The sequence below is a fragment of the Hypomesus nipponensis genome, chromosome 27, assembly GCF_054491055.1.
Source record: "Hypomesus nipponensis isolate SF chromosome 27, ASM5449105v1, whole genome shotgun sequence".
Classification (NCBI taxonomy): Eukaryota; Metazoa; Chordata; class Actinopteri; order Osmeriformes; family Osmeridae; genus Hypomesus; species Hypomesus nipponensis.
The window spans coordinates 7,201,762-7,223,256 of NC_140387.1; the positions used below are offsets into that span (position 1 = coordinate 7,201,762).

The following is a 21,495-nucleotide window of genomic DNA, read 5'->3' on the forward strand; positions in this document are numbered from 1 at the left end:
CAAACTGCATGCAAGTAGGCCTATGCACGTTGTAAGGGCAGCTGCAATAGGTACTAAAAGTAGATTCATGGATGGAATTCCTATTTGGGGCAGTCCCTTCCTGAGAGCACCCTCAACATTATGAATATGTCAGTTACGATTCGGCACCTCTTGAGCATAGGAGAAAGTAGCCTATATGTTTACATGGCTCCGAGCACCACCACTGTGCGCTGTTTCAAAAACGCAGTCGATTATGGTTGTTTTGTGTGCCAGCGAGAGCCGGTTGCCAAAGGTATGGGCGGGGAATGGGTATTCAAATGTATTTATTTTTAAGATCACGGCAATAATATAAGAAGCAAACAATATCACATGCAGAAATAACTCGAGCACAAATACATCTTAAATACTTAAGAAAGCTTCACAGGTCAACACGCTAATGAACGAATCCTCCTCTTCCGCCGTCTGCGTAGTTGTGGGTCCTAAAACAAGTTAAGTCAGTCAGATGACTTGCGCTCAAGGCTTCGTTTCATGCGTACTGAGCTCAGGGCACGTGTGGCGCGATTACCATGTTTAAGATTAAATGAAAATAATGTGGACATCTAGAATTCAAGTAGAACTAATATTTTCTATGCAAAACGCGGCTTCTCTGTGAAATGATATAACGTTACCCCGGGAACGTTTCTACTTGCTCGTACACACGGTTATTACCTTACTGGTTTAGCTAGCTAGATCTTGCTCAGACCTGTCAAGTCTACGCCTGCATGGACTGGCCGCGTGGTGCATTTAGAGCGTAGATTATTTTACAACACCACCAACAAAAATGGATTATACTTTTCCACCTGAACTTTTCACATCTTATTTCAACTCTGGGCCCCCAAATTCTGAATTTGCCCATAACGTCGGAGGTTGGGGTGTTTATGGTCAAGTTAAAGAAGCAAGCTACATCACCAAGCAACATGGGGTGAGAAATATTAGCCGTAGCGCATTCTGCTTTATGGTAGATAAGATAAAATACATAAAATACTAGTCTCGTTACTAGCATATTTGAAGTTTTCAATGTAGCTCGTGTAAGTAAAGGACACTCTTCAACAACAGCCATAGAGTGAAGCAAGCAAACTTGTAAACAGCTACAGCTAGCCAGCTAAAGATGTTACCTTGCCCTGTTGGCCGAATATACATTTTGAGCTGATCTTGATGAACATGGATGATCATCCATGTTGGATTATTATGTTAACACAGGCTTGTAAATGTCAACTAATTTCAGCCAGCTACAACACTACCAGTGCACACACAATTTGTAACAAAGCATCAAATGGAAGGAGAGACATGGTTGCCAGTTGAATCTCTGACGCTGCCCCTGTTTCCACCAAAAAGAGGTAGGTTCATATGAGGTCTCATTCTTCTTAACCAGTCCCATGCACTCAGTGTATTGAACCACATTTCTGCCCACCTCTGGAAATGGAGTGTGAACATTTGTTTCAGACTTAAAATGACTACCCATTCTTCTTTAGGTGGCAAATGGCTCTCAACTGCTTTATCGGATCCACTGGACTTTTCAGAGCATGTAAGAACAATTAAAACGAACATCATTCAACTAACGTGAACACATAGGCCTACCACAGAGTAGTACCATACTAAATAATATGATTGGTTGTTTTTCTGTAGATGCAGGAATACTACCTCCATAGATCCCAAGATGCTTTTTACACCATGAGCCAATTCCTAGAGGAAAATCTCCACAGTGTGAACACAAAAGCACAGGTGCTCTCTTTGCTGAGCTTTTACTTGGCTGAATGTCATTTAAGTGGCTTTGTTCAAGCATGCCATGTTCACAATATTTTGCTAATTGCTTAAAAGTGCGATTGTTTACACCTACTATTTTTTTTCTTTCAGGGGAAAAGTTCCGTATTATCCAGGACACATTGTTTCATGGAAACACTGAAGTATAAAACGTAAGTGTAGATTGATGTTATTTATTTATTTGCTAATTATTGGCAAAAGGGCACATGATAAAAACGTATTCGTGATTTCTGTAGGTGTGCAGTCACCCACATGAAACCCAGAATCAAGGCATACCACAATCTCTTATCTGATGTTATCTATGACATCCCTCCTGAGCTTCTGGCTCATAACCTCTATGAGGAACTGACCCGACAAAGGGAACTGGAGCAGTTCTCTGAAGAGGCTACAGGGGGTGCCCTATGTTACATTCCCTTTTCACAGCTCAACAACACTCAGCAAGGCTGCTTGTTGTATCCAGGGGATCCTGGGCTCCACTCCCTTAGTATCCTTCTAACTGTGTTCTTGTCCTAGTTTTAAGCCACAACTTTACCACAAGGGTGTAGTTTATTTATTGAATATGTCAGCAGACAGTGATTCATATGTGTTGTTTTTTATCATGGACTCTACCCAAATCTAACACTCCTTAATGCAATTCATCAGATTTTCATAGAGTAGTGCTGGAGTTCCATGCAGAAGGGCCTCCCTGTATTGATTCAAGCCTCAGGCCTTTCTCATTCCAGCTCAACGGTACAGTAAGGCAGATCTGCACTGGTTCGCCACAGGATACATGTAAGCAAAATATTGTCTCGCCCCTTACCGGCAACTATTACTACATTTTCTGGCATCTGGCCAACTTGTTTTGAAGCAATGCTCTGTTCTTTCACTAACTCACTGCTGTGGTGATTGCATAGTTTTCGCTTGACGTTTGCATGTATTTTCTTGGGCAAGTTGTTTTGTACTGTACAATGATTGCAATGTGGCTTATCAAGTCACTGAATTGACATAGATTGTTGTGTTAACCAAGTGACAAGTCCAAATTTGTTTTGAACTGATTTGAGTATAGTTTTTTGTGGTTTTTTTGTGTTTTTTTTAGCATATGTTGGTGTTCGGTCAGACTATATGTGTGGGGTGTGGATAGTTAGTGAGAAGAACGAGCCCAAGACTGTTGAGGTCATCCAGACCAAAGAGGTTGCTACATGCCTCAGCATCAGGTGTGTGTGAGGGTAGTGTCCTGTACATGCATTCTATCATGTGTGTTCTTCAGTCAGGTTTGCGCAATGTTTTGAAGTGGTATTTTCCTTACAGTCCCCATATCCAAGGAGAGCTGCTTGTGGCAAGTGAGAGTGGAGCCACTCACCTGTGGACAGTAGGAAAAGGGTAAGCAAACCAAATGGGTGATAAGGAAAGCCATTTTTGATGGATATAATATCATTATTTAGGTTGTAATGCATGTTCCTGATGTATTTAATGCAGATTTCATGCCATGGCCATGTCTAATCGGTGATCTTTGGGGATAAGTGCGTGGGTTTTATGCGTCTTCAGTGTTCTTTAGGATCCTAGGTGTGTGTAACAGTTCTTTACTAATATCTGTCACGATTCCATTGCTTGTCAAAGCCTGCAGAAGTTCCGGAAGGAGGACGGTAACCTGTACTTCAATGCAAGATCGGCATGGCGATGGTGTGACTTCTCGGGGCACCCCAGGGTGATGATCTATGCAGACCGTACGGGCGTGGAGCTCACAGACATCAGAGTAGGAGACGAAGGATTCCAAAAGAGATGGACTATATATCTTGTTTCATTTCCAGTGGCAGTGAAAGTTTGCTCTTAATGGCTTTTCCTTCCTCTGTCTACCTGATTCTTTCTCTCTCTCTCTCTCTCTATATATATATATATATAGACCAAAGAGAATTGTAGCCATACTCTATTTCGCATTGGCCAAACCCCAGATTGCAAGACTGGCGAGAGAGTCATCATGTCCAAATACCTGCGAGAAGTTCACATGTTCCACCATCTCATAACCACTCAGGTACTGGCTCCGTAACTGCTTATCCTGGTCCATCTAGACCTGTGAGTCCTTGATTGGCTGAAGGAACGCGTGGCATCATTGATTCAATGCGTCAGTGAAAAGATGTTTTAAAATGCCCCACACGTTTGTTGTTAACGGCATCAAAGTGTTCAGAGTGATTGGGCATTTACACATGCGGCAGTGCGTGGATTTGAAAAGGTGGAAGCACGTGTAGCCCCGTGATTTTTGGCATTCTCTGTTTTGTATTAGATGAAAGGGTTGTGAGGGCCCTTATGGTGCGAGCTACTGCGTTTTTCTGTCCTTGGCCATTGTACAAAAAAGTATTTCATAGCACTTTAAACGATTAAATGCAAGAATGTCAACACCACTTGCTTCCATCTGGGGTCCGGTTGTTTGGTTAACATGCCTCAACATCACTATAAAGGGTAACATTTCTGAATTTTTATTACACTCCTCAACAATCCTTCACCCTTCGGCTCATCACCCATCGCAATGTGTTGACAATCATACATTGTTTAATTGACAATGTATTGGAAGTGGCCGTGCGACTGCATGTGTGAACGTCCTATCGCTCTGAACACAGTGTTCCTAAGTGCAACCTTTATCACTGTTAACAGCAAGATTGGACCAGAAACAACCGCATTTAGAATGAACTGGATGGACTGGGAGAATTTCATTGGGCAGACTGCAGTTGTCAGTCCTCTTTCAGTCTGAATGTTGATGCTCTTACTAGGTCAGATTGTCTTCAGTCAGTTGCCATCACATCTACACACATTTAGCTGAAATCCATATAAATCATATCGGCCTACAGCTAAGGTCGTCTGTGGAACAGCCTTCCTCGTTAACGTTTTATCAACTGAGATCGGAAGAAATGTATTCAGCCTTGGGTTTTGTTTGGTGTCGAACACCGTTTAGTTTGCCCTGGATGTGGATAGACAGTCCGTGTTTGTTCTCTTTCAGTTTTCGGCATACGTCCTGGACGAGCGCTTCCCCTGCATTCCTATGGTTAAGTGGGATCACATGATGGAGGATCCTCCCATGTTTGCCCAGATCCTGGCTTCTAACTCCTCGGGGGCCGGAACCACCAAGGTTGTCCTGGGCGCTCAGCGATCTCAGGAACTGACTCTTCTACAGTATTCAGGTTCATATTTGATCACTGATCCTCACTAACACCTTGCCTATTTCACATACCGCCACCTATTCAGAGACATTTCCCGCAGCTTCTGATTAGGTCTGGGGGGGGGGGGGGGGGGAGGCTTGTGGAGAAAGGAGATTGAGTATTTTCATTCTCATTTACACGTGTACATTTGCCAACCGCAAAACCGTTTGTGGTGCGTTAATCATCCCACTACTGGTTCCTAGGTGGTCGACAGGATGCATGCTGCACCAGAGGCCCCCCCGCGGCCCTGCTTAGGCCCCGAGACAGCCTGAGTCACCTGCCTGCCCAGATCCCACACCGCCACCACATCGCCCAGCAGAGACTGGCACTTAAGGCTGCCGGTAGGCCGTGTAATAGAGTGGACGATGAGCTGTATTAACTGTCCAAAATGGCTCTAAACGACATGTCACTTACTGTATGTTATTTTGATCTTTGTCAGGCGTGACGTGTATCCAGCAGAATCAGGGTGCGAGAGACATCTGTGTGCTGCAGCTGACGGAAGCTGGGGATGTCTTCTATCAGATGCTGAGACCACAGGCGGAATCTAGCAAAGAGGATATTACAACACCCATCCAGAACTCGGAGGACGTTTGCCAACCAACCTCAGTTCAACACCGATCGTCATATGACACATTGCAAAGACTCTCACAGGATATGTCAGTGGACTGGAATAAAAGCAAAGGGTCACTGGGGTCCACGTCTCCTGGTCCCGCGGTCGACTGTGGGTTTGAGAGACGTGGAGCTGATTTGCCTTGGTTGAAGGTCGTTGTCAATGATGACCCCGGGGAAACAGATTTGGGGCTGTCAGAGTTTGAACTGGACAACAGTCAGGGTGTTTCATCATCTGCATCTCGGCCTGCTGAGGCAAGTACCGCTTGTGCTGCCAGACCTAGCCAAGCCAAGCCTGGGGATAACGCTCTCCTTAAATGGAAAATCTGGCTCTTCAAGCTAGTCAGAAAGAACCATCGTAAGCAACGCTTCCCACACAACACTATCAGAGCCAGAGGTCTTTTCAATACGTCTGGTGAGACTGAGAGCCGTTGGCGAGAACCCATGGAAGAGGACAAGCGAGACAGCCTAAGACGGGACGTCAAAGAAGCAATGAAGAGAGGGAAATTACTGGTCCATGGTGCCACCCACCTGCCGCCGATGGAGCCGGTTTCTGTCCCAGGGCCCGTGGAGCCCTCTGCATGGACGGACGACCTAAGCCAGAGGCTGAGTGTCTCCTGGGAAGGTGGCTGGAAGGTCTGGTGGGAGGAGAAGCTGGGAATGAACCAGGAGTCCAAGATGCAGGCGCTCCGCAGGAAGCGGCGGAGGCAGAAGATGGCCCGGGCGCACAACCGGCTCGAGCTCTCTGGCAGCTTCACCACCTCTGTCAGCTACCAGTCTGACCCGGACGATCTCTCCGGCTTCACGTCGGCTACCAGTCAGAGCGCTGCCTCCGACAGCGAGGGCACTAGTTTCTCTTTGTTTAGGGATGACCTTTCCGAACCAGGATCTTACAAAACCTCTCAAATGCGCGAAAGGACTGCTCGAGTGAATGAGGAGTACCAAAGTTCTCTGTTTGGATCGCAGGAAGCCTCTCGTGGACTATTCGATGAAGGCGTCCCAAGTGCCCCTCTAGCCACATCATCTCAGGTGTCCAGTGTTTTTCCATTACAAAGAACTCTCCGCGTAGGAGGCTCGTCCCAAACCTCCCTGTCCCAACTCAAAAGGAAGAAGTCTCGCATGGGCTTCTGAGTGGTAATGGATGGTACTGATTGGATTAAGTGATCAGTTTGACCTATATTGTTATGGTTAAAGATTGCAGTGTGATGATGCAAGTGTGTGGGCTATGTGGAGTTAATGGCCACGTTTATTTTTCCAGAACAAAGGCTGTATCATTAGTAACCTTGTTTCCTAAAAACAACAACAAATTGGAAGTTTTAAAAAAAGAATATTTTTTTTTATTGTTTTTTACAGCTGGCAAAAATAATAAGTTAATATCTACATAACAGTATTCACATTTTTTTTGTTTTTTACATTATACAAATGTACATTTTTTTTTAAAGTTTTGTAGGACGTTTTTCATAACATGATCTTTCATTCATACAGTTGAAAAAGTATCTACCACAACTGAAATAGGCAATTTAGAGGTTTAAAAACACCTTACAGACTCAAACAAACTTTTTTTTTCTTTTTTTTAACACCATGCAAACCAACATTACAAAATAACCTTGGGAACAATCTAACTGGTCACCAGGCCTATACTGTCTGCCACTCCATGATGACATTTGTACAAAACTGTGCAAAGTACATTTCCTGGGGTTACTGGTACTTCCCAGCAAAACAACAGTCCCTGTTTTATAACAGTCTATTGTACCTTGGCTGTTCTGTATAGTGGCTTGGAATGTGACAAATCCAGACATGCACATCCAACTATTAAAAACACAACTAGTCCAAAACAATTTCAGTCGATTCAGCTGCCAGGTTTGTGCAAATCTGGTACATTTCTGTACTGCTTTAAGCTTGAAGATACAGTATATTGATTATTGGTAAGGGCACACAGTATGGTAACCCTTTTGTAACTCAAATAAATTAACAAGGCTGTTCCACAGTTCTGTGAGAAAAAAAACCGTGGCACTCTAGCTGAGGTCACTGTTATAAATAGTGGGTTAAGGGTTCTACAAGGTCTGATGCTTGTGTTTTTGGCAACGGAAGTGAAGAGGGAAGTAGGGCCCTTCGGCGTCACTACCAAGGGAACTGCTCAGGCTCTCCTCCCCTGAGCTCATGTCTTCACACGAGTCCTCACTGCAGAAGATGACACAAAAGAACAGTTAGGTCACAACAGCAGCACTTGACAGATCTCATGATCCTAAGCTTGGGTCATGTTCCCTATTGTAAAGTCCAAGTCTCGACATGCTTATGTAAGGCTCTTACGTCAAGTATCCTAGGTTTGGAAACTTACTGCTCGGACGTGATTAATCACTCGTACGCGTCGTCTTTCGGTCTGAGTAATATGAGTGGACTAGACTGGGTTGAGCTACGGCAGAAAAGGCTTGGCTAGCTCTGACGCAACATGGGACACGGTGACGGGCAGGAACTACATTTCAAACTCCTAATGAACACCACGCCTCAGGGAAGTGGTACCTGTTGTAAGAACTGAAACTAGGAGTGGGAATACACCAATAATTACGTGTGTGTGTGTGTATGACGATGAAACGTTCCTTTATAAGGCCGGGCAGAGCGTCAACAATTTGCCGGGGATTTTCCGGGTGCCACAAATCAAACGAGCGGGGCGTTTCCGCGTTGGATATTTCCTCATTCCATCATATGAATGTTTGGAGTATTTAACTGTGTATTTTGGTGTTTTCCCCAGATCTGTTTACCTTTCACTTTCATCCCAGCCCCCCTCGGGAATGGTTGGCAGTTCAGGGACGCTGTAGTGGCTGTTGTGGAGGTTTTGTGCTGTCCGCCTTGAGACTATCCACACTAGCTTCTTATTGTTGGGTTTGCTACATTCAGGAGAGGAGTAGTCTGACATACACTGGGCCACTAGGTCCCTCCAGTAGAGCAGCTCACTGTCGGCTATCTGCAAAGACAAGATTGGACACCGTGTTACATAAGCAAAGTAGGTCAGCAGAATTTATTTGGAATAGATTTCAAGTGTCAAAAGGATAGTGAACCTGAGCCAGAGGTATTCTAAGTTGACTGCATAACTACTGTCGGTCACTTGACATTAGCCTCTTTCCAGAGAGGGCAACGTCGTCTGTAGTTAGTGCGATCTTTCTACTTCTCCGGGGTTAAGGACGATGTCTAATGTTGGAGTTTCTTATTAGACCCACGGGTTAACAACAAAAGATATTTACCTTCAGATGTGTCTGGACATGGTGTGCAATTTCCAGCACATCTTCAGACTGCATGGCTTTAATCTCCAGGGTCAAGAGTGCCAGGGCTAACACTGATGGCTGAAAGAATGACACACATCCTTAGTACTCAGACAGTTATAGGATACTCAACAAGGTTGAGTCAAACCGTTGACTTCCAAGTCAATTCTTACTTTGGCTTTTGAGAAGGCAATCCGACAAAGGCAGGCTTTCAGCTGGGCTTCAAGTTTTTCAATGTTAAGAGCATCTTTCCTGTAAAAGTAGAAACATTGACATTAGACCACAATGTTACATAAGTCTGTTTGTGTTGAGCAGTGTTATCTTAAATGTTCACTGGTGTCCTACTTGCACAGTTACACTATGTCAAACCAGATAAGTTGAACTACTTTAAGTTCATGTCTGTTCGTTCACGTTAATTATTTACACACCATCTGTAAAGTCAAAACCGTCTCACCTGTCCGACGTGTGTGAGATTGTTATCTTGTGATACAAGTGCAAAAAGGTTAAGGCGGTGATGGCTTTAGAAGGGAAGTTTAGCTTCTCCGATATGATCTTCTCCATACGGCCCAAGTCCGACACTGTGAACTTGCACTGGCTGATGCGGATGAGTTCGTTGGTGGACGACACGTTGCACTCCTCTTCAACAACTTTTGCAGCGATGTGGAGACAGCTGATGCTGATGCATGCTAGATGCTTTGGTTGAATCTGCAGGAGTAGTGTAACATCCCAAAAATGTTACTTAAAGTCAATAATTGTACATGCTCCTTTTGTGTTACACCACTAGAAAATCTAAATTGTTGCCATTTTTTGCAGGCTAGTTTGAACTGACTTTGCCTTTGTTCGAATACTAAAGACAATACTAGTTAAAAAAATAAATAATAATAGACTGTATAACCCGTATTTATAACTCACCTTCATCATAGCCAAGAATCTATCGAGCAGGTTCACTGCTAGAACAAAGGTTTGGGTGCAATATCCAAAGAAACTGGTCAGGCTCCAGAGATCTTCGACTTTAGCATTTCTACATTTGGCTGAGATGCGGTCATTCTGCATGGGGAAAAACATGTATGAAACGAATACTATTTTCAGCTGTAGAGTAACTGGTTGTTGGTAGTTTTTGTTTAAACTCTACACCGTATATGCATTGTCTTCCTAAATATGTGACAGCAAATGCATCTTACCTGCTGTGTCGTGGATTCGATCAGGCTTAACCCTGTCTCCTTCGGGAGGTAATTAATCTCTTGTTCATAATTTGCTTTCAGCTCCCTCATCAGTTTGAAGGCGTCCATGTCTGGATTGGCACTGATATAGCAATTTGAAACCACTGAAAACAAAACGGAACATAACATGCCATTGGAAATATGTCGTCTGATTTCAACCTAGTTCTTGGGTCAAGGTTTGCCCAACCCCCTTTCTCTCAGCTGGAATTTGGTGTCAGATTTCGTCGGTAAACGCCTACATACTACAGACAAACCAACTCGTATTTTTTTCAACGATTGGATGGCATCTTCTAATAAATAGAAGCGATTGTTTTAATGTAGCTATATCTTGGATTAAGTAAAGTGGTACGTTAAGTAAGCAACCAAACGTTGCTAGCGCTGTTAGCGGCGGGGGAGGGGTGGCTTCTCCGTTTTATTATTCTCAGCAAGTCGAATTAAAAGGACTGTTGTCATCGACATCGGAAAGATAACTTTTAATTGCCAACATACGTGAGACATATAGTTTATAATATTGCAGGTGACTACAACTGTCTTCCTTAAATAGATTAAATAAGCGAAGCTGTGTTGTTGGTATAGTACCGTAGGTTACAACTAGTAGTAGGTCACAAGTACTAGCTCTACCGCTGTGGTCTGAGCTAGCTTCCAACCAAAACAAGGGAAAACTACATCTACGTAATTCTTTACAATGTAGCAAGATAATAAGACCGGTTGCTTTTCTTGACTCATAAATACAAAATGGTAATAAGTGCAGTTTCAGTATCTCAAATTTAAAGCGCAAATTGCTTCATTCTAAAAGTCTTAATCGGAAGAAGAAAAGAAACAATACATCACAAGACCACTGTTCTAGTACTACAACGGACGTACATTTCTTCGAATATTTATCATTACCCGCTATTAGGTATAGATTTATCTTTGTAAATAAAACGATTATATGTTGATGGACAATTACCTGTTATGGTGGGTTGCTAGTTACATCAATATTCCTGTTCGCCCCGATAATTCTTCAGAGTTCGTATATCCTTTCCTTTTTGTTGATGTTAGGGACGTTAACGCCCAATTCTGACGTCGAGTCTGTTGTAAGCCAATCAAGAGAGGTATGATTTGTTTTGACATACCGAGAAGCATCATCCTCTTCGTTATTTGATAACAGACGGACCCGTCAAATGTGTAATCATTATTATTATTTCATATGATTTAATTAGGTCGTTCTTTGCTGTATTTTTTACCTGTAAGATTGGGTGGAATGGTAATATACTTGACATCCTTTGTACTAACCCAGAGCCAGGCTATGCCCCAGGCACATTTGACATTTCTACGGGCCAATGATGTCGCCTCTTTTTGTCCTTTCAAAAAGTCCGCCCTTTATCATCGATGTCGATTGGACTTTTGCGAAACCCCACTGTTACATGATTGGTTTAAATATTACTGGAGCTTTAACATTTTTTATGTTCAATACAATAAATACAATACGTGATTGTGACAAGTCATGTATCGTATCTCTTATAACAACAGTCTCCATTGTTGTACCTCATCTGTTAGTGATGATCACCCATCCCTATTTGCCTTGTATATAATTGAAAATGTCCAGAGAAGTACTCCTAAAAGCAGGCCTAGAGCAATTAGAGCTTTTGTTATCTGTAATATTTTCGGTGATATTGTCTTTATGAGGTAAAATCAGGAAACGTGATTTACAGTGGTTTATTAGCAGTAAAAAAAAAGTCCTACTAAATATAATTCTACACACAACTTACCAATTGTTATATAGATAATAACATCGAACACCAATTCACTAAATATTCGTATTAATGGATTTTTACAATAGATATACAATAGATCGATACAAAATATATAGATAAATGGTCAATATTTATCTGCTGAGTGACTTACCACCACCACCAGTAGGAAGGTGGGCGGAGCCATTTCCGATATCCTCACGTCCCCTCGGAAGTAGAAATATCTCTCCGTTCTTCTTATTTTTTATATCAATCTGGTAAACCCCTTTCTCCCATAAGTAATAAAATGGAGACAACGATGGGCAAGTAACAGCTCAGAATCAAATTCACCCCTTTGTTTTACTTACATTTAATGGACCGAATGATTTCCAACTGTGGTTCTTACAGCTTTGCAGGGGAGGTAAGTTAACTGTAGCGAATATCTTTTAAGCTAACTTAGCTTGCTAGTTTGAGATATGCTAACAAGCTAGCTACGCTACACTACTAGTTGGACCATGTCTAGCCATCTTATTGTTAAACATCAGAATACGAATTGCTCAAAGGTATATATGATTCTGCTGGATCTATTAGTTGGTTATATGGTTTAATAACAATCGCATTCACACCAACTAGCAAGCTAGTTGTCGACATGAATAGGAAGCTACCAGTGGCTAGCCATCATAATTATCGTCGGTCACTCGAACCGAGTATGACTGTCCTTTCCGCCGTTGGTCTTCAGATGGCCAACTAACCAGAACATATGACAGACTATGTTTTCCTGTGATATTGAGTGGATAACTTGCTAATGAGGTTGAAATAATAACCACTCTATCTTAAAGAAAATTAGTCAAGGCTTTAACTTTTTAATTGTCGAGACTAGTTACAATAGGTTGATCATGTTGCTTGATCATGTTGCTTACTACACATTTCAGTTTGCAAGAATGCTTCGAAATACATTGCCAATAGTCTGTCTAAGATGTTTAGCCTCACATTATGACTGTCTTCAATTGAGCAGTTTTCAAAGGTGTGTTTCTCTGTTTCAGGTAGCTGTATCCAGTGGGGAGGTAGGCGAATCCAAGGGTTGTGATGAAATTTGCAGAACCCTTGGAAAGCCAGAGGCTGTCTTTTCTTTTGGAAAAGGCAGCCTCTAGGGAAGCTACGATGTGGAAGGTGTATGTGCCAAAGAAAGTACCCACCCAGGTTGGTTATTTTCAAGTTAAATTTAAGTTGGAAATATTAGACCTGCTGCTCACGGCCCCTTTCCTAGCAGTCTAACTTCAGTTCTATATGGTTAAAATCAAAATGTTAACAGAAATAAATCCCAAACATGCCTTAAATTACATTCTTAAAACCAATATAATAGAAAGTCACTTCTAATAACGTAAAGAAACATGATACTGACAGGATTTGGCAGAGAGACGTTATGGTTTGTTTTTTTCATTTTAATAATGTAATCTGTAATGTTGCAATGTAATTTGGCCAGCGTGCTCTAATCCCTTTTCAGCACCTGCTTTTTCTGTGTCCGAGGGGTAAGCACGTTAACAGGATTTCAAAGGGATGCCTGACTGTTAATCGTATGCTCCTGCTGACTCACTGCAGCAGGTTCCATCTATCTCGTTAAATGTGTAGAAAATCGATGGCTTGTTACTTGCACAGTCAGACGTGTTACTCTGTTTAACAATACATTGTGAGTTTAGTAGGAGACTGTTACATAGATCCGTGGACTACATTCACAAGGACGTACGAATGTACATGTGGGCATGAGGGGTATTTCTTGTTGAACAGCAACATGGTGCTAAGTTCAGTGTTTCAAAACTCTGTGCTCGGGTCCATTTGAGTTTGTTTAGGGTTAGGGTTTTTTTCCGTTAATGGACTACCCAACCCTTGTCTCAGAAGAGAACGTTTTTGTGAGGGGTGGGGAGGGGAAGGTGGTGTCGTATTACAGGTAAGCAGGTTCAGAAGGTCAGTTGCATCGTGACCCTGACATGCTGCACACGTAACTGATTCAGAGGTTTACTTCCAAGTCAGTACTGATCAAGCCGAAAGGGAAGGGAATGTTCGCAGTTGGCAGTTAACCTATTTGCTTGTTTCTATATTGGTCCTGTACTTCAAATACATATGTGTTTTTAATACCAATAATAAAGTTAATACCAATAAGACCTCCCGCTCCAGGGGCCAGAATCAAAACTTTTTGCTTAAAACTTACTGTGTCCTTCCATCTAAAATGTTTGCTAATGTTGCCTACAGGTCCAGGATACAGACATCTCCAATGACCAGCGTGATGAAGCTGTCCGCTGGCTCACTGCCTTGCACAGCAAGCTCCACCTCTACCCTGAGACCCTCTCCCTGGCCATCAGTATTTTAGACAGGTTTTTAGCATCCATAAAGGTAAAGACAACAGATTTTTAACAGCTAGCTTTAATACCTACTACCTATGGAAGATCACCTATCTATATGGTTAGTTTTAATTTATATAACTTGCATAATATTATGTGCATGAATAGACTTCTGCCAGCAATCCGTTTGCCAAGCCACAATGTAAAGAGGCCTGTAATCTTGTATTTTTTAATTAAGTGGTCGCTGTGGTTCATGTGGGTGAAAGAGTGTAGGGATGAGTAAGGACGTTAATTTAAGGACAATATTTCTAAGCCAAACTTGTCACTGCAATCCCTAGCACTAGAATGAAACATTTTGACCTGACACTTGAAGGCAAACTGCTCTGTTGAAACCCAAGTTATGTTCGCTTGATTGTGAGAAGACAAACACTGGAAAGCAGTTTCGGAAAGTGCAAGGTGTTTTTACTCCTGGAGACAGAAGCTGTCATGTCTTTTCCTGTATCTGTTCTACTTCTTAATAAGCCATGCCAGGCTTTGCTAACCCAGGGTAGAGAAGATTTTCACCCAGTAATCCTTCCGTGTAAACAGACAGACCGTCCAAGGACAACAACTTTAGATAATATAATATGTTTATATACATTTCATAAAATGATGATTCTGCTAAAAGGATCGTCATTAGCATAATATAGGTTATTATTGAAAGTGAGGAGTTTCAGATTGTTTATTAGGATTGGGTCCTAAATATGCTAGGATGAACAAAATCACCTAATTTGAGGATTGGAATCTCGAATAAGCCTATTCATTGTTATTGACAATCAATTGTTTGAGAATGATGATGACCAGTGTCTGTCTGGTCTCAGGCCCGTCCAAAGTATCTGCGCTGCATTGCCATCGCCTGCTTCTTCCTGGCCACCAAGACCAGCGAGGAGGACGAGGTGAGCCTCTCACGTTTGACACACTTGTGTTTATCCCAAATCTGGAGCCAAGTCCAAAACATACACAGCCTGTTGTTCTCATGCTGAAAATACACCAGCTGGGATGATGGCAAGCTCTAAAGCGGTTGGCAAGTTTGGATTGAATGCTGTTGCTGTTATTGCGGTTTATTAATTTCCTGATTTTGCGTGTTTTTTTTCTTTTATGCAGCGTGTTCCAATGCTGCAAGAGCTGGCCAGCACCAGCAGCTGTGGCTGCTCTCCATCAGAGATCCTGAGGATGGAGAGGATCATTCTGGATAAGCTGAGCTGGGACCTGCATGCTGCTACACCGCTGGAGTTCCTCCAAATAGTGAGGCCCACTGGCACCTCTATGTCTTCCTAGCCTCCGGTGACAAATGTATTCAGTAAAGAGAAACAACTGCCTCTTCATCGTAATGTGATTGGAATCTGTGGTTTTAGAACTTGTATTTTTGTCATACAAAGATATATCCCCGAGCGAAGAAAATTTGGACTAACAAAATTATTTCATTTTGAACCATTTTAACGTGTAGCCTCTTGGTAAGGGTGTCGTTCAGCTGTATCATGGTAAGGTCCGTATGTGACATGTCGCCTCGTGCTGTCCCCTCCAGTTCCACGCGATGGTGCTGTCCTGCAAGTCCCCGTTCTTGGTGGGGCTCCTGGGGTTGGACCCTTTCCAGCACATGGCCCTGTTGACTCAGCAGCTGCACCACTGCCTGGCAGACCACACCCTGCTGCAGTTCAGGGGCTCCATGCTGGCCCTGGCCCTCATCACCCTGGAACTGGAGACGCGCTGTCCGGACTGGCTGGCTCTTACCATCGACCTGCTCAGGAAAGCACAGGTACACGTACGCACAGTCCCTGCTCCTCCTCCCACATCCCTGTTCATGTTTCTATTCAATCAGGCGGTTATTGAGAATATATCGCTAACTCTTTGTTTTTCCAAATTGGATTCTAGATTGATAGCTCACAGTTAATCCGCTGTCGAGAGCTGGTGGCACATAGCCTGTCCACATCCCAAGCTTCCCTGCCTCCCAACACTGTTTATATCTACCAGCCTCTGCACCAGAGCCTGGTGCCCCGTAACCGGGGGTGCCCTGTGGCCCCCCACAGGGCCCCCCTACCCCCGGCCACAGCACCTGCCCAGGAACCACCCAGCAGGGCTGGGGGCCCGCACGGGGCCTCTGGTACCACCACCCAGCTGGTTACGCTCAAGCCCTACCACCACCCCCATCTCCACCACCCCCACCAACAAGTCCACCGGCGCTGCAAGCATTCCTCGAAGCGGAAGGTGGAGGAGATGGAGGTCGACGACTTCTACGACGGGATCAAGCGCCTCTATAACGAAGAGAGCGTCCAGGAGGGGGCAGCCGGGGAGGGGCAAGGGCTGGGGTGCGGCGTCCTGCTGGTTTGGCAGGAGGGCAGCACCTCCCCCTGCCCCCCTCTGCAGCCAGTCAGTGTCACCTAGAAAAGAGAAAGAAAAACAAGGCCTTCTCTTTATCCAAATGGGCTGCTTAGAGGAAGAGGAAACGTGTTCAGCACATACGGGCATTAATGTCTCCCCAGACTAGATTGAGCCAAAATAAAAAAGACATGAAAAAAAAAGCTGCTACTTCATATCTATTTGTTGAACACAAATATAAAAGGTAAAAAAAAAAGATATATATATTAATTCAAAATGTCCATCAAAGAAGTTGATTTTTTTAGTGTTTCTGACTAATGTAAAATGTTGGTGTGTCAACTTATCTCTGTCAACTCTAACCACTTCTGACTTTCAATATATATATACATGTTGTTTTTCTTTAGCTTTCACCTCTTCCACTGCATGTTGTCACTCTCCACATCACAGTCACCCTTAAGGTATATTTGAATGTAGGAAATGTTGCTTGTACAGATGGATGGTTGTGTGTTTGACCAAGTAGGACAAGTGATGGTGAAGTGCAATTTCTTGTAAGATTCTCTTATATTAATCCACCCCCATATAAACACAATTGTTTCATGCTCAACTTGCTTTAGTACAATATTACAGAGTTTGAAAGGTTTCTGTTACTAGTTAACAGTCTGCATTACATTTGAATTATTTAAATTAAGCAATATGTTTTCAATTGGGCTAAACCAGTTTGTGCATTACGATGAAGAAATACCCATCTGAACACCATACTACCTTACCCTTATGTGTTTTAAAAAACAAACACGAAAAACGTGAGGAACAAAAAAATGCTTGTTTTACTTTTAGCAAAAAGCTCTTTCCTGTTCTGGGGTGACAACTGCCTCTACATTGCTGAACACCTTGTGGCATCAATAAAGACAAAGTGCCCAAACAAGTTATTTAAATGGTCCCTACTTCTTATTGACTTAACATGATGACAAAGTGTTTTAACAATAGTTAGTTGGTCTCAGTATTGAAGGCCTAGTTTTGTAAGTATTATAAAGTTATTGCGAACGAACAGGAGCACCGACTATACTGTTCAAATCAAATGTATTTGAATAGCCCTTTTTACACGCAAGCATGTCACAGAGGGCTTCACATACACCCATAGAACTTCCCCTCAACCAACTTAAACCCTCAAGGAAGACAAGGAAAAAGTATTTTGAAGTATGTAGTGTCACAACACCCCGGCTTACCGTTAAAAATATACTTTAAATAGGTCTATATAAAATATTCATTTTGTACGAACATCTACACAGTGCTATAAAAATAATCAACAGTAATATGTTGTACTGAATAAGTGCTCGAACAACATCCGGAGGTTGCGTTTCAGGTAAGCAGGTACAGGTGGAGTTAAAGTTGTCCATGGGTGGAGTTTAACTTGGCGCAGCATCAATTCACAGAGCGAACTTTGAAACTTGGTGCAAACTTACGGCATGGCTACCGATTTTACTCAAGATTCGCTTTTGGGCTTTCTCCAAAGTCACGGCGGAAAGGTGAAAAACTCGGAGCTGTTGTTTCATTATCAGACATTCCTGCGAGACGACGAAAACAAAAAGCAGAACAGGGAGATGTTCAAAAGGTTTGTCAACTCTGTAGCTGTTGTAAAGCAGGAGGAGGGAGTGTCATATATAGTTCTGAGAAAGGCATATTTGCCGCTCTCTGGAGACTTCAACGCACCAAAGACAGGTCGAAACCCTGAGCAAACTGTGAGGGTGAAAGAACGATCCCCGCGGGCTGCGGGAAACCAGGACGCGTTTCTTGGTTTGACCGAGAGCCATGTCGGGGCAAAGTCGCAGAGGGAATTGCATGTTCCGCTGAGCAGTACTAACCAAATCAACACAGCTCAATGTTTGCCGGTGGCAGGAATTCTGAACAACAACGATGTGGATACAGTTAACTTTGAAAAGCCAATTCAAAACTCGTCTCCGTATGCGTCTGGCCGCGCACTACCACAAATATCCAACACAGAGGAGCGATTCCCATACAATACAGAACCTAAAGTATCAAAACAGGGTGAGAAGAACTTTAAAGCAGAGCCCGTTAAAAGAGCCTCGAAGCCACCAGAACTGTGTAACAAACCTAATTACGCTGAGGCTACACTTGGCCAGCCAAAAGAACCAATTGCTCAAAGAGAGCCCTTCTGTTCCCCTCCAAATATCCTACACCTACATGTGGTGGAGTTGGAGGAATCTCCTCTTCAACAAGTAGAGCTAAATGCAGTCTCAGGGCAGGTGCCCAGCAATGGAGCAAAGCATCACGGGAGGTCTAACGCAGCAGCTGCCCCATGGCCATTGCACCCGACGCTGGAACACGCTAGTAGATTCTCAACTTCATCCCCCTGTATATCTGACAGGCCGGCCGCAAAATACCCACATGCTCTGCCTGACTCGGCACTCACGCGTAGCAATGGTAGCATTGCCGGTCACAGACCACAGGAGGTGGAGAGTGGTGCCACTTCACTGGTTAGCGCTCAGCCTCGTCACAGCAGCCTGCCCCTGGAGGAAGGCTACCACAGTCCTCCCGCTGCTGCTCCTGGGTACGTAGACCTCCATCACATCCACCACCAGGCAGTCACCGGGTTATCGTCCAGCCGGGGCAGTCTCGTCCCCTCCTCCGCAGGCTCCCCTGAGTGGCCACAGGGCTCGTCTGTCGGGGAATGGACGAGCGATGAAGAGCTGGACTCCAGAGGTCCCTCTGGTGAGCAAGGGTTTAAAGTTCACAGCATGCTCCATCGCGCCGAGCAGGCCAGAATGCTTTCTCTCATGCATCGCACGGAGAGGAATGGCATTGCGTGGCATCGCTCAACGGGCGATCTCGACACCCAGAATCTCTCTGCCATGTCGTCATGGAATCACTCCGCCAGTCATCTAGACAACCAGGAGTCCTCGTCATCGTGGCATCACTCCATGGGGAATCTCCATGACGACCAGGTGGAGCCAGAGGCAGGCCAACCCGGGATTACGCCGGAGCCAGTGCTGCGACCCTCTGTCCGGCGACTCAAGAGCAAACTCCGCAGCCGCATGTGCCGCAGCCTGGGGGCAGATCTGGACCAGCCGTTTACGGAGGACAGCACCTCGGCCCGCCACAACAGGCTCAATCTCCTCTCCACCTCCCTTAGCTTCCGCTACCCCTTCTCCGCCGGCTCCTCCACCCCCCCACGGACGAACAGCCACAGGGACCTGGCCGCGTCCCCCGCCCCCGGCGGCAAGAGCTTCTCCTCCAGCGGCCACGTCCACGACGGCAGCTACTTCCACCGGCAGGCCCTGGTCCCCCTGGAGTCCAACGAGCACGACTGGCTTGTGAGGGGAGCCGCGGGCACCTGGACCGAGATCTACTCCCTCTTCAGAGAGGAGCCTAGCCTGCTGACCAAGAGGGACTTCATCACGGGCTACACCGTGCTGCACTGGGTAGCCAAGCACGGAGACCACAGGGTCCTCAACACACTCTGGTACGGCGTGGATAAGATGGGGATGACTTTGGACATCAACTCCAGGACCACGTGCGGCTACACGCCCTTGCACTTGGCTGCTCTCCACGGCCACAAGATGATGATCCGCCTGCTCGTGCACAAGTTCAAGGCCAACGTCTCCCTGAGAGACACCAACGGGAAGAAGCCCTGGCAATATCTCGGAGGCAATGCCCAGGGAGATCTGCTGCAGCTTCTGGGGGCGCCTCTAAGGGCCGGCCGCACCACCGGGGCAAAGATCCCCACCCCAACGCCTCCCCTTTCCTCTGTCGACCGCCAAGCGACCACCTCAGGAGCTGTGAAACGATCCACGTCCATCGCTGCTTTCCTGAAGCCCAAGTCTCTGTCGAGAAGCACAGGCCTCCTCTTGGAGTCCTTTATGTGAGAGAAGTGACTGGACCCCCCACCAAGCCTAGGCCTCTGCTAGGAGCCTGGGTGGTCTCACACCTAACTGGTTTTACGACTCAGAAACGGTTTGACTTCTGTGGTTCAAATAATTCCCCCTCCATTGATTAGTAGGAGCTGACCGCTCATGAACTGGAGTCCTACATGAACTTTCTGTATTTCAAGGTTCAAATGTAGAATTGAAGAGCGGTTTCTCCTTCACTGAGTTAGCTTCTCACTAACCTTCTCTCATGGAAACTGGAAAGCTGTCATGTTTTAATGGGGAATGGAATACGGGTATTTTAAAGTATGTCACGTTTGCGGCTTTGTCTTATTGAGAATATAATTTACACTGTTTACAAATTTCAATTTTGACCGATTCTCACAGGACATTTTATATGCACCCATGTTTTATTTTACTCTGTCCTCAGGCACTCTGTTTCTGTATCAAGCACCAATGTGGTTATGTCATGGTAAACAGATAACACAGTTAATCTTTAACCTATCCTTGATATGACCTCACACAGTGCAAGTCTATGGAGTGTACAAAACGCCTCCAAAGGCTGGTGGAGATACTGTCAGACTTATACTGACAATGGACTGTGTGGGAGAGAGGGAAGTTTTAGCCAGGGTAAAGCCTCTATCCCCCCTCCTATCTCCCTCTCGGCATGCTGGCCGTCAGCCATGAATGTGGTGTTCCGGTGGAGGGTCAAAATGAAAGGCCTGTTGTTGGAGCTCCTGGGCTGATGCATGTGGGACTTGATGAGGCATGTTGGGGGAAAACGTGTCTTTTGTGTTGCTTTTTACGGCACTTCAATAGAGCTTCCAGTTGCCTGGCTGGAGAAGGACACCTTATTGGGAGAGATGAGTTGATAATGGCACACTCACTCTCATCATCAAAATACGGAACAGCTATAAAACTATTGTTCTGAATGCTCCCTCACATCTTATCTCTTATCTGGGTGTATTACTCTTCTTGAGGACATGTTGGTACTTGTCACTGGGTGTGTTTGGTTGAATTAATACAGTATTTATTTTGTTGTAAAACCTGTCAGGACTTTGCGTCAGTTAGGTAACATGCCGTCATGTCACCCTGTCTTGTATGAATAAAAGCACCTAATTGTTTCTGAATGGCTGTTTTGTTTTTGAGGTATTACTGTACTTCACTCATTGATGGATT

The 21,495-nt window shown here is 44.5% G+C and overlaps 4 protein-coding genes across 5 annotated transcripts; 3 read left to right on the forward strand and 1 right to left on the reverse strand.

Moving 5' to 3' along the window:
- The first annotated feature begins 495 nt into the window (after window positions 1-495).
- taf1c (TATA-box binding protein associated factor, RNA polymerase I subunit C) lies at window positions 496-7,393 on the forward strand. Its single transcript, XM_084693272.1, has 14 exons — window positions 496-940; window positions 1,244-1,355; window positions 1,491-1,543; window positions 1,645-1,740; window positions 1,873-1,931; window positions 2,016-2,263; window positions 2,422-2,550; window positions 2,855-2,972; window positions 3,067-3,138; window positions 3,376-3,511; window positions 3,659-3,787; window positions 4,748-4,928; window positions 5,150-5,287; window positions 5,386-7,393. Exons 1-14 carry the CDS (start codon window positions 800-802, stop codon window positions 6,684-6,686), a joined length of 2,913 nt encoding a protein of 970 aa, XP_084549398.1. The 5' UTR covers window positions 496-799; the 3' UTR covers window positions 6,687-7,393.
- ccng2 (cyclin G2) lies at window positions 6,867-11,074 on the reverse strand. Of its 2 annotated transcripts, XM_084693276.1 has the most exons (8): window positions 10,982-11,074; window positions 9,994-10,136; window positions 9,725-9,859; window positions 9,267-9,517; window positions 8,986-9,064; window positions 8,795-8,893; window positions 8,315-8,517; window positions 6,867-7,736 (listed from the first exon to the last, which is right to left on the reverse strand). In XM_084693276.1, the coding sequence occupies exons 2-8, from the start codon at window positions 10,099-10,101 to the stop codon at window positions 7,610-7,612; spliced, it is 1,002 nt and encodes a 333-aa protein (XP_084549402.1). In that variant the 5' UTR covers window positions 10,102-10,136; window positions 10,982-11,074; the 3' UTR covers window positions 6,867-7,609. The 2 variants fall into 2 exon arrangements, with proteins under 2 accessions (XP_084549402.1, XP_084549401.1); XM_084693275.1 differs by lacking the exon at window positions 10,982-11,074 and having other exon boundaries at window positions 9,994-10,943.
- Window positions 11,075-11,849: 775 nt separating this feature from the next.
- On the forward strand, window positions 11,850-17,361 carry ccni (cyclin I). The gene is made up of 7 exons (XM_084693274.1): window positions 11,850-12,165; window positions 12,788-12,944; window positions 13,992-14,132; window positions 14,941-15,015; window positions 15,224-15,364; window positions 15,645-15,875; window positions 15,992-17,361. The coding sequence occupies exons 2-7, from the start codon at window positions 12,831-12,833 to the stop codon at window positions 16,499-16,501; spliced, it is 1,212 nt and encodes a 403-aa protein (XP_084549400.1). The 5' UTR covers window positions 11,850-12,165; window positions 12,788-12,830; the 3' UTR covers window positions 16,502-17,361.
- A 447-nt stretch (window positions 17,362-17,808) lies between these two features.
- Window positions 17,809-21,446, forward strand: sowahb (sosondowah ankyrin repeat domain family member B). The gene has a single exon (XM_084693273.1). It carries the CDS (start codon window positions 17,899-17,901, stop codon window positions 20,314-20,316), a length of 2,418 nt encoding a protein of 805 aa, XP_084549399.1. The 5' UTR covers window positions 17,809-17,898; the 3' UTR covers window positions 20,317-21,446.
- The last annotated feature ends 49 nt before the right edge of the window (window positions 21,447-21,495 follow it).